Here is a 17896-nt window from a genome sequence, read left to right as displayed (position 1 = left end):
CACACACACACAGCCTTCCCCACACACACACACACACACACGTGGTTGACCAGGAATACCTCCTGTCAGTGGCATTTGTTCTGAAGATTGACAGATTGATAATCAGTCTGGTGAGGGAGCCAGTGTAACAATCATGTGATTCTGTGAACAATTTGGTTTGGCCAAGTTATATAAACACCTTCCTTGGTCATTAAGTGCTCGAGTGAACCCAGAGTTTCGGCCTCAGAGACAGGGTTACTGCTCAATTATACATATGGAGGATACAACTGCATTGAGTTTGGAGCATAAACAGGCCATTTGACCCAAGCACTCTGTGCTGGTGTTTACAGTCCACACTTATCTCCTTCTCTTTCATCTCGCTCATCGAAGTCTTTTGCAAACCTTTTTATTCCCTTTTCTCTCATTTACTCATCTAGCTTCCTATTAAAACTTGGTTTCAATCACTCCCCATTCAAAGGGACTACCACATTCTCACCAATTTCCAAATAAAGAAAATTCTCCTTACTCCATTAATGTTTTATAACTTCCTTGTGTTATGAGCCTGGTTTTGGATTCTTCCCCAAATGGAATCATTGTCTTCTGAACTGACTGCCAAATAAATGGAGGATATTCCTGGAAATACATCCAGGGAAGTTATTTGGGTGGAACTGAGAAATAAAGGGATGATTACCTTTATTGAGATTGTGTTATAGACCCCCTTAATAGTCAGTGGGAAATTGAGAAATAAATTTGTAAGGAGATTTCAGTTAACTGTAAGAGTAATAGGATGGTTAAGATAAGGGATTTTATCTTTCCAAACATAGACTGGGACTGCCATAGTGTTAAGGGTTTAGATGGAGAGGAATTTGTTAAGAATGTACAAAGTTTTCTGAGTCAGTATGTGGATGGACCTGCTGGAGAAGGTGCAAAACTTGACCTACTCTTGGGAAATAAGGCAGAGCAGGTGACTGAGGTCTCAGTGGGGGAGCACTTTGGGGCCAGCGACCATAATTCTATTCATTTTAAAATAGTGATGGAAACGGATAGACCAGATCTAAAAGTTGAAGTTCTAAATTGGAGGAAGGTATTAGGCAAAAACTTTCAAAAGCTGATTGGGTGCAGATGTTCACAGGTAAAGGGATGGCTGGAAAATGGGAAGCCATCAGAAATGAGAGTCCAGAGAGTGTATATTCCTGTTCGTGTGAAAGGAAAGGCTGGTAGGTGTCGGGAATGCTGGATGACGAGAGATATTGAGGTTTTCATTAAGAAAAAGTAGGAAGCATATGTCAGGTATAGACAGGAGAGATCAAGTGAATCCTTCGAGTATAAAGTAGTAGGAGTATACTTAAGAGGGAAGTCAGGAGGGCTAAAAGGGGACATGAGATAGCTATGGCAAAACTCTTTGGAGAATCCAAAGAGTTTTTACAAATACGTTAAGGACAAAAGGGTAACTAGGGAGTGAATAGGGCCCCTCAACGATCAGGAACGCAGCCTTTTGTGGAGCGACAGGAGATGCAGGAGACACTTAATGAGTATTTTGCATCAGTATTTACAGTCGAGAAGGACGTGGAAGATATAGAATGTGAGGAAATAAATTGTGACATCTTGAAAAATGTCCATATTTCAGAGGAGGAAGTGCTGAATGTTTTGAAACACATAAAGGTGGATAAATCTCCAAGACCTGCTCAGGTGTACTCTAGAACTCTGTGGGAAGCTAGGGAAATGATTGCGGGGCCCCTTGCGGAGATATTTGTATCATCAATAGTCACAGGTGAGGTGCCAGAAGACTGCAGGTTGCCTAACATGGTACCATTATTTAAGAAAGGTGGTAAGGACAAGCCAGGGAACTATAAACTGGTGATCCTGACGTTCGTGGTGGACAAGTTGTTGGAGGGAATCCTGAGGGACAGGATTTACACATATTTGGAAAGAAGGGCTGATTACGGATAGTCAACATGGCTTTGTGCGTGGGAAACCATGTCTCACGAACTTGATTAAGTTTTTTTGAGGAAGTAACAAAGAGGATTGATGAGGGCAGAGCGGGAGATGTGATCTGTATGGACTTCAGTAAAGCATTCAACAAGGTTTCCCATGGGAGACTGATTAGCAAGGTTAGGTGTGATGGAATACAGGGAGAACTAGCCATTTGGATACAGAACTGGGTCAAAGGTAGCAGACAGAGGGTGATGGTGGAGGGTTGTTTTTCAGACTGGAGGCCTGTGACCAGTGGTGTTACAGAAGGATCAGTGCTGGGTCCACTACTTTTTATCATTTAAATAAATGATTTGGATATGAACGTAGGAGGTATAGTTAGTAAGTTTGCAGAATTGGGGGTGTAGTGGACAGCAAGGAAGGTTACCCCAGATTACAACAGGATCTTGATCAGATGGGCCAATGGGCTGGAGGAGTGGCACTTTGCATTTATCTAAAATAAACTCAAAGTGCTGCGTTTTGGGAAAGCAAATCTTAGCAGGACTTTTACACTTAATGCTGAGGTTTTGGGGAGTGTTGGTGAACGAAGAGACCTTGGAGTGCAGGTTCATAGCTCCTTGAAAGTGGAGTCGCAGGTAATAGGATAGTGAAGACGGTGTTTGGTATGCTTTCCTTTATTGGTCAGAATATTGAGTACAGGGGTTGGGAGGTCATGTTGCGGCTGTACAGGAGATTGGAAAGGTCACTTTTGGAATATTGTGTGCAACTCTGGTCTCCTTCCTATTGGAAGGATGTTGTGAAACATGAAAGGGTTCAGAAAAGATTTACAAGGATGTTGCCAGAGTTGGAGGCTAAGAGCTGTAGGGAGAGGCTGAATAGGCTGAGGCTGTTTTCCCTGGAGCATCGAAGGCTGAAGGCTGACCTCATAGAGGTTTATAAAATCATGAGGGGCATGGATATATCTCTATGACTCTCCCCCCATGCTGTGCTAGATCTTGCACTCCTCACCAGGGATTGATCACTCTCCTGTGCTGGGCTCCATCTCTCAATCCCTGCACCTCTATTACTGCCATCTTGCCGCTGACTGCCATCTAGACTCACCAGCTAAATCGCCGCAGACTTCTAGAGTCCACTCTGGGATCCCAGCTGCTTCTACAATCCAGGCCTCGAAGAAGCCGCAGTATGGTCAACTGCCATAGTCCCTAAAATTTACTTTCTAACATTATTAAGGTACTTATTTGACTGGTTTGTCTTTAAATCTTTCCAAAAAGGTGAGAGGGTGTGGTCCATGTACTCAACTGTCTCCTACGCATTCTTTGTCACAAACATTAAAATGTTGTAAGGCCAGGATCAAACTCAATAATTCTTTCGATGGTAGAGTATTTCCTCTGGTGGCTGTTGGGTTGCTTTGAAAATTAGCCATTTGGAGTTACAAACACAAACTACTTTTGCTTTCTCTGATAAAGGTACCTGCCAGTAACTACACAATAAGTCCAACTTGGTGATATAATAGGCTTGTCCAAATTTCTCTATACAGTCCTCCAATCTTGGTATTGGATAGGAGTCCGATTTAGTTATGACATTGGCCTTCTGACAGTCCACACAAAATCGTTGAGTCCTGTCAGGTTTGGGAAGTAACACAATTGGCGAACTCCACTCACTCTGACTTGGTTCGATGATGTCTTCGTTGAGCATCGTATCCACTTCCTCTGGAGCTGTATGACTTTGAGAGGATTAAGCCTGTAGGGATGTTGTTTTATCGGAACTGAGAAGTGTGAATGCTGCTTGAGTCTCAGCAGACCATTGGAAAAAGAAACTGATCATGGACAATTTTCCTGCGAGGGTCAATGCTGGAAAATAATATTTTCAGTGTATGCTCAATACCTAAGGAATTCAGTACTTAGTGTTCTCCTAATTGTAAATAAATAATCTCTGCACATTTAATTCTTAGGTAACAACACATCAGTCCCCTTGTTAAGAACTTCCTGTCTGGTTGGCTGTGCAGTGATGCAGGATAACCTTGATTGTCTTGTGCAAGCACAAGCCATCTCCTGTCTCCAGCAGTTACATATGTTTGCACCACGTCATGTGAACCTTTCCAGCCTTGTTCCTAGTCTCTGTGTAAGTATATCACATGGACATTTTTTTTTAATTCGGAAGCACAAACTTACATTTCTTAACATTTATAAATCTAATTGTGCTGTTCCCTTTGCCATGACTTAAGCCTTAGGTCACCTAGTCTATGCTGCTTTTGTTTGTTTGGGCAGCACATGCTTCATTAACGTTGCACAGAGCCAGGTTAACACATCAGCTAGCCAAATATGGGGCCCCTGATTAAAACTCGCTTTGACATAGAAAAACTGCATAAAACCATTGATCCCAAGTTGTTTAAGCTTCATTAATACAATTACTTTATTTGTCAATATAGCATGTTAATAGTCTGAAGGACCCTTTTTTTGCATTTTACCACGATCTTGTGATTCCATGGATTGGACTTAAAGTCAAGAGAATTTGGTACTATGAGTATTACATCTGGCTTTATACAGTGAAATTATTTTTTTTGTGATGGTGTGCAGGCTCCAGGTAATGAATAAGAGCAGAATGCTTTGTGTAATGTGAAGTACTTGCTCTCAATATTATAGTTGGTACCATAGTTTACATTTGTGTGTCATAACCTGGGTATTATTATGACAGGTTTGTCATTTGTTCTTTTGTACAGGAGATCTTGTTGGATAATTCAGTTTGGGTAGGTTTTTCCCTCATTGTACCCAATTTCCTTTTATTTCCTGCCTACCACCAAGCCTCCCTACCCCACCACAGCCCCAAATAAGTGTTGGTTTGATGTGTTTAAATGCCTTTTGTTGCATTGGTTTCTTTTTAAAGCTCTGACTTTATTAATCAATCTAACAACTTGGCTGGCATGCAAAATGAATACAAACAAGCTACGTGATATAACTACCCTACAGATTTTTTTAAAAAAAAACCCTTGGCTATTGCTTTATTTGATTTCATTTCCTGATATACTTTCCTATTTAACTAGCACCTGCAGGCTGCAAAAAGATGACGTAGCCAGCACAGATTAATACTACAAATGGTTTGGCTTTTTTAAAATTATTATTTGCTTGATTATGCAAGAAGCTCCCCAGAACCTTGAGATTATGAGCAGAGTATGTATTCTCATGTTTGCAGATTTCCCTCTTATCCTTCGTTGAATATTTTGCTTGAGTCCTGAAATTAATTGATTTATACACTTTCAACTGATAACTTGTTGAGGTCAATAGTTATGGGAATTGTAATGCCTTAGTGTTATAGTTTGTTTTACCTGTTCTATTATACTTGGTATTTCTCCATCAGTACAGGTAAGTGCACTATTAAATGCATATGCATGGTTTTATAATAAAAAGCCTGTTCTCGCTTCAGATATTTAAAACACGCTTATGATGAGGATAAGCTTTAAATAACCTTGTGAGCAACTCCAAATGAACAATTTTATTTTAAATTCTGGCAGAAATAACTTCCTACTTAAAGGGTAAATATCATTCTAATAAGATTAATGTTGCTACAATAATGCTCAATCAGTCTAAGCAAAAGGAACAAAAGAACTGCTTTGCCACAGATTAATTGTTAGATAATCGTATATGTTCTTATTGCTTTTGCTAAATTTATTTCCCTTTCTGTACTTGTTCTGACTTAAAAACAGTTTTCTATTTCTTTCTGAATCCTTAAATCTCATTGGCTCAGGAAATAGGCTGATGACCCCATTCATCATCAATACGTCCTTGAATCCTTTATTATAAATTTGCACTTCCAACATCTTGCAGCGCAAAGCATTTTTGACATCAAGGATAAAGATGACTGATCATACTATGCAGTGCTCCATTCTGGCAAAACCTGCTCCATAGAATTTGTCTGTTCATATTGGATTTCTAAATAACCTCCTTTGAAATAACCTTTGCCATAGTATTTAAATTTGTCTGGCTAGCATAATTCCACAGTCAATTCATAGGTATGTAGGCACTTTCATAAGAATGGTCGTTACAATATTTGCATTGAGGAATGGATTTAGGCTTAATAGATTGGGGGTTTGAATAAAAAGTTACTGTGTGGGATGTAGTTTTTCTTTTTGAATGCTTTTCTGAAATGAAATTAGTCTGTGTGATGTAACACATCGTATTAGCAAACAGTTGATTCTCAATTAGCTTTTTCTTCTGTATTGTGTTTTACTCCCAAGCTTGTTACTTATATCCTTTCTAAGATACACAGTTTTTTTTCTGTAAACCGTGAAATACATTTCAAAAGCTACATCTATTTGTATAACGTTTGTATATTCTTGATGAACAAGAGGGTGAAAGATTATCGTTGGTCGGCAGGAGTGTGGAGCTCTCAAATCAGCCGTGATTTTAATGCATGCTGAAGCAGGTTGAAAGGATTGGGTGGCCAACCGCTCCTAATTTGTATATTTGCATGCTGTACAGGAACATTGAAAATTGCAACAAGCTTAGACCATTTGGTCCCTCATGCCTGCTCCACTATTCAATTAGATCATGATTTTCTGTTTCGGCTATTGTTTCTCAGTACGCCCATATTTCTGAAATAGATTTGCGTTCTAGAAATCTATCATTTTCTGTCTTGAATATACTCAACAACCAAGCCTCCAAAATCGTCTCTGTAAGAGAATTCCAAAGGTCTGTCACCCTCAGAGCCTTAACGAGGGAAATCGTCATTCTTGCATCTACCTGGAAAGCTGTATCACAATTTTGTATGTATCAAAGAGGTCACCTCTTATTATTTAAACTCGAAAGAAAACACACCATACCTCCTCAATCTCTCCTCAAAAGACAGACCCATCAACCGAAAGATGTCTGGTGAATCTTTGTGGCACTCCCTTTATTAGTGAGACCAAAACTGTACGTAGCACTCCAGGTGCAGTCTCCTACAACTGTAGCATTTTTGTTACTCTTGTCCTTGTCTCCTGTTGCAATAAAGACAAACATATCTTCCGAATTACGGCTGCACCTTTTATGTAGTTTTCAGTGTCTTATGAACTAGTGCATCCACTGCCCTGTGGACACCAACACTTGCCAAACTCTTGTCATTTAAGAAAAAAACATGCATTTCTGTACCAAAGTGAATAACTCTATATTTTCCGCATTACTTGCTATCTGCTGTGTTCCTGTTCATTTACTTAGCCCGTCTAAAACCCCATTTGCATCCTCCTCGCAACATTTCCACTTAATTTAATGTTGTCATCAAACTTGAAAATATTGTCTTCGATCCTCACATCCAAATAATCAATATAGATTGTGAATAGTTGAGACCAAAACACTGATACTTGCATTATGCTGCTCGTATCTGTCTTGAAATCTGGGAATTACCTGTTAATTCCTACTCTTTCGATCTGTTCACCAACTCTAACTCCATGCCAGTATATTGCTGACAATGCCATGTGCTCTAATTTTGTTAAAATCCCACAAAGGGTTTAGTTATCACAAGCCTTCTGTAAATCTAAATATACCACAGTCACTGATTTCTCCATTCCTCTCCCACATCAATCTTTTAAGGAATGCAATTAACTCTCTGATCTTACTAACCCAACTCCCAATTTGTTTGTGACTCTGGTATTAATCCAGATCCTTTGAGATTCTGCTTTTCAGTTACTTGTACTCTTCAAGAAGAATCTCCTCTTCTCCAATCTGTGTCATTGGTACCAATGTAGGTGATGACAACTGGATTTTTCTTCTCCCACTGAAGATTCTTCCAGTCCAGGGTAGATGTCTCAAATCTTGATATTGACAGAAACTTCTGAATTCAGTCTCAGCTGTGTCTAGCCCCCAACTGTATTGTCCTCTACAACTGCAATATTCCTATTATCTGCCCCTGCTTAAATGTCTTCTTGTGCCACAATGCCATAGTCAGTTCACTCATCCATCCTGCAGCCTCTGTTTCCATTCATGCAGGCTGCAAGGATCTACAAATCTGTTGTCGATTACAAAGGCTGAGGCTCCTTCTCTTCCCAATCCCCATTTCTTCCTTACTTGCAGTCACAGCCTCCAGTTCTTAGCCATGAATCAAGACAGTCTGAAGAGATGTGATTGCCTGCTAGAACCAAACATCTATTAACTTTCCGTTTCTTTGACCTGTCACAGTGTCTTGACCTCCAAATGTATGACTGTTAAGTCGAAATCTGTCGAGCTGCCGATGCATATTTATGTCTCATCTTGTCTATTCTTTTTATTTAAAGAAACATTCTACTTTGATTGAAACTCCCCAGTTAAAATGAATAGGAAACACTCACCAGCCAACCTAGTAAGATTCGCTACTATTAGTAAACCGCACAACCACAAATTAAACTTGAGAGTTACTTAAATTACTGGAGTTTTGAAAACTAAACGAGAGAAATATTCACCAACCAATCAGTTGCCTGTTTTTCTTTGACGTCACATTTGAATTGTTCTGAGAATGTGGTTGTTCTGCTGTGGAGCTCTGGACTGGACTGATTCGGAGTTGATGTCTCTATTTCCTTCTGCCTCCTGCTTTATTCTGTTGTTTAATATAAATCCAAATACAAGGTGTGCTGTAGTTGCTCTTCTCAAATATAAAGACCTTACCTGGTCACTCAAATGCAAGTAATCATGTTGGTTGGTAAGAATAATATGCTTCCTTCCTTTGAGATAAATTAGTGAGTCCATTGTTTGTTTTTGTATTTGATGATCTGTCAGCTTTCAGCGTCTTTGTTTTAGTTCATTGCACAAATTTAAAGAGCATTTAATTCAACTTCTCAACGTTCTACAAAAGAATTTGAACTGAAACCTATAGGTTTGTTATGATCCTATCTGATATTTTTTGATTGATTGATTAGATTCCCTACAGCATGGAAACAGGCCCTTCGGCCCAACAAGTCCACACCAACCCTCCCAAGAGTAACCCACCCTCTGACTAATGCAGCTAACACTCACTATGGGGCAATTTAGCATGGCCAATTCACCTGGCCTGCATATCTTTGGACTGTGGGAGGAAACTGGAGCACCCGGAGAAAACCCACACAGACACGGAGAGAGTGTGCAAACTCCACACAGTCGCCCGAGGCTTATTACTGAACAAATTAAATCCAGACAAAAAAACTAGCTTGATAGATCATTTATTTTTTGGTTTTAATGAGGGCTCTTTCCCTGACATGCAATGCTGCAAATTTGGTTTTAACAGTAAACTTTATTACATAAAGGGAATGAAAAAAGTCAAATAAATTAAACAATTTACATAAAACTCAAGATTTCAAAACACAGTAAAATACAATCCCTTTAAACCTAAGCAGCACTCAGACCAGAGAGAATTCCCTTCTCTATCACATCTATAAACTTAATTTAACTGTGACTTCAATTTCCAGTCTTGAGAATCTACAAGCCTCTGCCTTGTGTCTTCATACAACTGACCTTAGACTTTCTCATCTTCCAATAATTTCTTCAGGGCTTTAACCAAATGATCCTGGTCTTGAACTTCAAAACTGAATTCCTTACAATGGGTGACACATTCCTTAAAAGTTTAAAACTGCCTTCCATCTGTAGGAACAACTGTCTTAGGGATCCAGCTTCAGCCAAGGTTTCTGTAATCCTGAAAAGAAAAAGGCTTTCGTCCAGCTATTTGTGTTACCTCTGGACCAAAAAAAGTCCAGACCATTTGAAGTGCTATCTAGGTCGTGACTATTTACTTTATTTACTCATAATAGTCACCGAATGAAAACAAAACCTCATTACTCTCCAGGAAGTGTGTCATGTACTTCATTTCACATCTCTCTCTCTCTCTCTCTCTCTCTCTCGCACGTGCACGCACACTCACTCACACACATGTGGCAAAGTCCAAATTCAGAATACCCTAAATAGAAACTAAAATATATATGAATCACAACATCACAGTTTCAAGTCAAGTACCATAAATATTATTATTTTTACCTAAGGTCATACGAGATCTGTTCTTGGCCCTTTTCAAAACTGCTGCTTGGAAACATAGTCAGATGGTGGAATCCAATGTACACAGGCAGGAGGCTGGAAGAACACAGCAAGCCAGGTAGCATAGGAGGAGCAGAAGAGGGGTCCTGAACTCCTGAGTCCTGAAGGAGGGTTACACCTGCAATGTTAACTTCTGTACCTCCTTATGCTGCCTGGCTTGTTGTGTTCTTCCATCCTCCTGCATGTCTTGTGTGGAAACATAGAACAGTACAGCACATTACAGGCCCTTTGGCCCTTGATGTTGTGCTGACCTTTTATGTGCCTACTCCAAGATCAGTCCTTCATTTTACTATCATACATGTGCCTATCCAAGAAGCATTTAAATGTCCCTAATGTAACTGACTCTACTAGCACCGCAGGCGGTGCATTCCACGTACCCACCATTCTCTGTATAAAGATCTCCCTCTGACATCTCCCCTAAACCTTCCTCCAATCACCTTTAAATTTATGTCCCCTTGTGATAGCCATTTCTGCCCTGGGAAAAAGTGTCTGACTATTTACTCTATCTATGCCTCTCATCATCTTGTACACCTCTGTTAAGTTGCCTCTCACTCTTCTTCGCTCCAGGGAGAAAAGCCTTAGCTCCCTCAACATTTCTTGGTAAGACATGCCCTCCAGTCCAAGCACCATCCTGATAAATTTCCTCTGCACCCTCTCTAAAGCTTCCTCATCCTTCCTTCAATGAGGCAACCACAGTTCCAAGTGTGGTCTAACCAGGGCTTTGTAGAGCTGCAGCATAACCTTGTGGCTCTTAAACTCAATCCTCCTGCTAATGAAAGCCAGCACACCATACTCCTTCTTAACAACTCTCTCAACTTGGGTGCAATTTTGAGGGATCTGTGGACATGAACCCCAAGATCCCACTGTACCTCCACACTGTCAAGAATCCTGCCTTTAACCTTGTATTCTGCCTTCAGGTTCGACCTACCAAAATTAATCACTTCACACTTTTCCAGGTTGCACTCTATCTGCTGCTTATCAACCCAGTTCTGCATCCTGTCAATGTCCTGTTGTAACCTACAACAGTCCTCCACATAATCCACCACACCACCATCATCGGCAAACTTACTAGCCTACCCTTCCACTTCCTTATCCAAGTCGTTTATAAAATAAACAGAGCAGAGGTACCAGAACAGATTCCTGCGGAACACCATTGGTCACCAACCTCCAGGCTGAATACTTTTGTGTATTTCCAACTTCTGTTTTCTATGGGCCAATCAATTCTGTATCCAGACAGCCACATTTCCCTGTATCCCATGTCTCCTTATTTTCTGAATGAGTCTACCATGGGGAACCTTATCAAATGCCTTGCTAAAATCCATGTACACCACAACCATTTCTCTACCTTCATCAATGTGTTTTGTCACATCTTCAAAGAATTCAACATCCTCCAAGAAACATATGTGTACAAACTGGAAGTTTAAGCTGGGAAACATGGATTTAAAACAATGCAATGCAGTGTATTGAACTGGTTGTATTACAGCTACTATTGTATCCTTTTCAAACTGAGGTTGTTTAGCTCCGCATTTATTCCACGTGAAAGACATGGAGAGAATACAGTACTGTGTCTTATCAGTGTTGCTAGTTGAATTTTTTTCAATTTCCTGCAAATGGAAGAGTCTAGTTTCTCGATTGTAATTTTTCCAGGGGTTGACCTGAATTTGTTACGCAAATGTGAACTCCTTGTCCATCCAACTCCATTTTTCTCACTGTACAAAGACTTAACTGTAATAGATTCTAGTACTGTTAGAGTAGATATAGGAAGGAACCTAATTAGTTAAATTTATTTTGGCTGTTTTTCTGTCTTACAGTTGGATTTTGTGCCAAATTTTAATGTTTCATTTGTTGTGTGCAATCATTCCCTTCTAACTTGAAGATATGGTTCTATGATAGCTCTTGACATTTGAGCGCAAGTTAAATGCAAAACTTTATTTTTGTGCTATCCATACAAAACAAATTCTTCCCCTAAATTTCTGGTCTCACGCCTGATATTTTACTTGGTCCTTTGCAAATGATTGGATATGTGTCACACTAATGATCGAGATAAGTCTAAGGTGATGTTTTCTTTCTGCCTTTTCCCATCTCCACTCACCAGCTACAAATACCCCAAGTATTATTATTGAAACAGTGCAAGGCTTCATTCAGTAAATCAATTTCTGGTCCTTGAAAATTTTCAAAGGCTGCTTACTGCTGAACAACTCTTTGATCCATTCCCCTTAAATCTAAAAGTTGACTTCGATTCAGAATTAACAAGATAGAATGTAAAACAACTGTGATCCTAAGCTATCTAATCATGTGCTTTATTTTGGTAAAACGCATGGAGATATTCCCTTTAATAAGGATAATGATGTCACTTCTAATCCAATTTATCCTGGACTAAATAAACTGTATCTTAAGTCTTTGTTGGGAATAATAATCAATTTATGTTCTGGTTTTGAATTATGCAAAGATTTCAGTCAAACTGATTTAGGTTATCAGAAGTATAGTATATTCATCATTATAGATTGGAGTTTGTGTATGTCCAGTATTTTGTTCTATTAATTGAGTAAATGGAGAAAACAGATTGCATTATTGCTGTGCAAGGTTGACTGCTTTCATTGTAGAGGTTTTTCCCTTTCAGGTAAATCTCTGTAGTTCGCACCTATTGTTGAGACGTGCTGTGATTGCATGCCTTCGTCAGCTTGCGCAGAGGGAAGCTGCTGAGGTATTGGAACATGCCAGGGCTCTTGCCAAAGAATCCAGTAAACTCGGTAAGACATTTGATATAAAGCTGTAGAAGTTGTGATTTTGTAATGCAGTGAATCTCATCAAAAAATTCTGAAAGCATCAGTTTTTAAACAACTTGCACTTCATATAGTCTACCTTTTAAAGTATTACAAAATGTGAACTCTTCTCACAGAACTGAAAACAATTGGACACTGAATAAGAATGATGTAATTGTTAGGTGTGGTTACTGCAGGTGGGATCAAAGAGTCTTTTCATATTCACTGAAATGATGCAAGCATCACTGGTTGGGCCAGCATTTGTTGCCCATCCCTTAGTTTCCCTTGAAAAGGTGGTAGTGAACTGCCATTTTGAACCACTGCTGTCCATTTGGTGTAGGTACACCGACAATGCTGTCAGAGAAAGAGTTCTAGGATTTTGACCCAGTAAAGGAACCATGAGATATTTCCAAGTTGGGATGTTGAGTGGCTTGGAGGAAAACTTGCAGGTGGTGGTATTCTCATCTATGTGCAATCCTTGTCCTTCTAGATGGCAACATTCATGGTTTGGGAGGTTCCTGGATGAATTTCTGCAGTGCATCTTGTAGATGCTGCCACTGAGCATTAGTGTTGCATGGACTGAATGTATGTGGATGTGATGCCAAGGAAGCAGGCTACCTTGTCAAGGTTTTTGAATTATAGATTTATAGAACTCTGCAGCACAGTGTCCGCACTGGTCAAAAACAACCACCTAAACCCCATAATCCAGCACTTGGCTGGTGGTGTTGGAGTGTTATCGGAGTTGCACTCATCCAGACAAATATTCCATTGCATTCCTGATTTGTGTCTTGTAGATGATGGGCAGACTCTGGGGAGTCAGGAGATGAGTAATTTGCTGCAAGATTCCTAACCTGTGACTGCTCTTGTTGCCACAGTACTTGTATGGCTAGTCCAGTTCAATTTCTGGTCAAAAGTGACGCCCAGAATGTTGATAGTGGGGGATTCATTGATGGCGACACAGAAATTATTGTGGAGTGATGATTGGATTCTTTCTTGTTGCAAGTGGTCATTGCCTAGCACTTATGTGGTGTGAATGTAACTTGCCCCTGTCAGTCCAAGCCTGAATATTATGAAGATCTTGTTGCATTTGGGCATGGATCATTTCAGTGTCTGAGGAGTTGTGAATGATGCTGAACAATGTGCAACCATTAGCAAACATCGCCACATCTAACCTTTATAATAGAGGGAGATCATTGATGAAGCAACTGAAGGGCCCAGCAAACTCCCCTGAGGAACAACAGTAGTAATGTGCTAGAGCTGAGATGACTGTTCTCCAACTGCCACAACCATCTTCCTTTGTGCCAGGTATGACTGTATCTTGTGGAGAGTTTTCTCTCAATCCCCATTGATTTCATAAGTTTGTTGATGCCACACCCACTCAAGTGCATGCTTGTACCAAGGGTAGTAACTCTCACCTATGACCAGAATGGCCCTGACTGAACCTGAAATGAGAGTCAGTGAGCAGATTATTGTTGTGCAAGTGCTGTTTGATAACACTAGTAATGACACCTTCCATCATGTTACTGATGACTTACAGTATTCTAGTGGGATGACAATTGATTGTGTTGAATTTGGCCTGCTTTTTCTGTACAGGGCACATCGGGGCAATTTTGCACATGATCGGGTCAATGCCAGTGTTATTGCTGGTCTGGAATTGCTTTGTTATGGACTCAACAAGTTCTGGAGTACAAGTCTGTCCTATTGCCAGAATGTTGTCAGGGCTGATAGCCTTTACAGAATCCAAAGCATCCAACTTTTTCTTGATGTCATGTGGTTGAATTGAATTGCTGAAGATTGTGTCTATGATGCTGGGCCCCTGTGAGGAGGCCAAGATGGGTCACCAACTCAGCATGGTGGATAAAGGTCTGAAGGAGCGTTAAAAATGTAACAAAGATTTTATAGTATAATACTCCATTGAGGTCAAAGCCAGTGACATTAGATTCTGCTAAACTGAGAAAATCAATATTTTATCCATGTTTTTTCCTAAATCTAGCTTCCTTGCTGTATTGCAGTACTCGCTGTAAATACTGTTCTCGTGGTGGAGGTAGTTTCTTGAGCAATAATAATTGTTTGCCCAAAGCATTGGCTATAATTTATTACAAGAACTGGTGATTTTTGTACAATTATGTCTATGACTAAAAGTTCATTTTTATTGTTGCGCAAACCAGAAGATTGCTTTAAAGACGTGGCTTCCACTGTTGTATTCTAGAAAACAAGTTGAAAGATACACCTCGAGCAGTAATTTGCTGAGTTAAACATGACATGCATGGACCTTCAAACCATCAGCCACAATTTTATTTGGTGCCTGTTTGTTGGGCCACCAGAGAGACTGGAGTTATTGTCCAGTTCCATACAATTAGTATGTGCTGATTGGACTGTGCTGGATGTTTTTATAGTTCTTCATATTTGCAATCGCATGTTAAGGTGCTTAGTTTGCAAACTCCAAGAAAGTTGAAGGAGGCATTCTACCCCATTGGAATTGTTAGTTGCAATGTTCCGCAGAACCATTGGTTTTAGTGCTCTGGTCTTTGCTGTGCTATGACAACAAATAGAAAATGAAGTACTCCGTTTAATAACTCATCATGATAAATAAGCTATTTCAAAAACTATTAAAACTAATCAGTTGTGATGACCTATTTTGCTTCAGTGATGTATTATTTATTTATATTTAGCCAAAATGTCAGGACTACACAGATCAACTTATTTCCTTGTAAAACTAGAATAAGGTAACCTAAGTACAGAAAATGAAGTCTTATTGTCTTGGCTGTTTAACAGAACAAGAATGCTGACCATGTCTTACTTTCAGATGTAAATATTGGTGAAACTGGCTTGGAAGGAGCACTTTTCAGTTTACTTGACAGAGAGTCAGACCAACGACTTTGTCATGACATTCGGGAAACTCTAAGCCATATCCTATCTTCCATGGCTGTTGAAAACCTTTCCCATTGGATAAAGTTATGCAATGAGGTTTTATCTGCCTCAGCTGGTGAGTTAAAATCTTTAATGTGTCAAACATGGGAAATTAGGCTTATTGCAGTCTAATATAGAAATGTTTTTTAGTATCTTATATCTTTCTTGAGTTCTACCTGTTGAGGACCATTTTTGTCTCAATGAGCAAATAGATAACATCTTGCCCAAATAAAACTGTAGCCAACCTGTTGAGAGTGAACGTAGCGTTAGATTTGCAGATCTCAACATAATGCTTACTTATTTTACCTAGACAGCTTTGCAATGCTTCACAAACATACTTTAGAATGTTCTAGTGGATGAATAAGTTTTAAAAGATTATAATTGAACCAGAATTCTGGGATGGGAGAGACCTTGCAAATTTTCCCTTCTGCAGAAGTGTAAATGTGGTGGCATGCTGAGTTTAAAACCTCAATTTGGGGATTGAGTGTATGTATATGGATACCACCACTTCAGTGCAATGCTTAGATATGATTCCATTTACAGTCTGATCAGAAGTTTGTGTTTAAAGTTTTACACACATTTTTGCATGATTTACAATTCCTTATTTTCATAAGTCAGTTTATGCAAATAATCTTTTTTGAAAATAATGTATCAATTCTTGTGGTCCAGATTTCACCACCACAGCACCAGTTGACACAACTCAGGAAGAGGAGGAGGATAGACGAGATGATGATTCAATATTTACCTCACGCAAAGATGACCAATTCCAACCAGTCATCAAACCACGGTGGCCTACAAGGGTATTTGCAGCAGAATGTATATGTCGAATTATTACACAATGCGAGAATATAGATGCTGCTCATTTTGATTTGACAATGGCTCAGGAAAGGAAAGAGAAGCTCTCAAAAAGTAAGTGATTACGAAGGGACTGAAAAATTAACTTCGCTTTGGGGAAGGGGGTTGGCTGGGGGAGAAGAGATGTAACTTGTTCAGCTGTTTGTTGAACCTGTGCTCAATTTAAGAGTACAATTACCAAAATGTGAAACTGATGTGGTTCACTTTATTAGATTTGTTCGTGCTTTAGATTTAAATATATTATACATACAAACTTTAATATACTATTTGCAGGTGATTTCTTAGTGAACCATCTGGCAGATTTGATTCGCATGGCTTTCATAGCTGCCACAGATCACAGTAACACTCTCCGGCTATCTGGCCTCGAAACACTACTTGTCGTCATCAGGAAATTTGCAAATGTCCCTGAGCCAGAGTTCCCTGGTCATGTAATCCTTGAACAATACCAAGCAAATGTAAGTGAGTAAAAAGAAATGTATGTAGTATTTAGTCAATAATACTTTATAGCCCATGGATTATTTTGAAGCAAGATCACTGTTTTGAAGACAAGCAGAACTGGTTTGCACAGTCAAGTCCTGAGTAAACAGGTGAATAAATGAAGAAAATAATTTTGAATATTTCAATGCTCTCATATTTTGAAAATTAAATCTATTCTTGTTTAATCAGTTATCAGTTTTGAGGAGATGGACGAGCAAATCTGTGGATTAGTGACCATAAAACCATCATCGATTATCATAAAATCCTGTGTAGTTCACAAATGTTGTTTAGGGAAAAGATATCTTCCACCCTTTCCCTGTGTGGTCCACATATGATTCCTGACCCGTGACGATGTAGTTGACTCTTAACTGCCATTCAAGCTACTCAGTTCTAGGGCAGTTACGGATGTGCAACAAATGCTGGCCTTGTCAGCACCACCCACATCCCGCTGAAAGTAAAATGTATTGAATGGGCAGAAATTCCCTCCACTTACATTTTGGGAAGAATGATGCTGTTGTCTTCGATCCTTAGTCCAAATTCTGTTACTTAGCTACCGATTCTGTCTAGAACGAAAAGTCATTCACGCTGTTGATGCCATAGTTGGCTGTGAGATAAGCAATCAATAACTATTGGATCGAGTGAATTCAGTACTGTCCTCCCATACAATCCAGACTAGGCAATCTCTTCATTGTGACCATTCTTGCTTTGAAGAGGGACACTCAAAATCCCAAATGTGACCTCTGTAACTCCATTGACAATCCCGGCCCACCATGTATGCACAATGCCCACTCGTGTCTATGTTGATGCTTGGCAGTCAAACCTCGTCTATAGACTGACCAACATTCGCTACCAGAAAATCAACTACACAACCAGGTATGCCAATTTCCTGATACAGGTGCTGAGGTCAACTAAAATTGTATTACTGTTACCTCCATAACACTCATAACTAAGCTAAGAGCCTTCCTGACCTGTGTGGTT

The 17896-nt window shown here is 39.6% G+C and overlaps 1 protein-coding gene across 3 annotated transcripts in view; it reads left to right on the top strand.

The window, feature by feature from the left end:
* heatr5a (HEAT repeat containing 5a) overlaps nucleotides 1–17896 on the top strand; it is a 149777-nt gene that overhangs the window by 91972 nt on the left and 39909 nt on the right. For 2 of the 3 annotated variants that reach the window (XM_043698067.1, XM_043698068.1), the window contains 6 exons: nucleotides 3863–4032; nucleotides 4631–4657; nucleotides 12535–12664; nucleotides 15483–15662; nucleotides 16256–16495; nucleotides 16715–16896. In XM_043698067.1, the coding sequence (XP_043554002.1) occupies nucleotides 3863–4032; nucleotides 4631–4657; nucleotides 12535–12664; nucleotides 15483–15662; nucleotides 16256–16495; nucleotides 16715–16896 (929 nt within the window). The remainder of the gene's footprint in view (nucleotides 1–3862; nucleotides 4033–4630; nucleotides 4658–12534; nucleotides 12665–15482; nucleotides 15663–16255; nucleotides 16496–16714; nucleotides 16897–17896) is intronic. The other variant, XM_043698069.1, reaches the window with a different exon arrangement.

This window comes from Chiloscyllium plagiosum, chromosome 10 (assembly GCF_004010195.1).
Source record: "Chiloscyllium plagiosum isolate BGI_BamShark_2017 chromosome 10, ASM401019v2, whole genome shotgun sequence".
In the NCBI taxonomy this organism is placed as follows: Eukaryota; Metazoa; Chordata; class Chondrichthyes; order Orectolobiformes; family Hemiscylliidae; genus Chiloscyllium; species Chiloscyllium plagiosum.
Note: the sequence above shows the minus strand (reverse complement) of the source record. Positions and strands in the feature narration are given on the sequence as shown.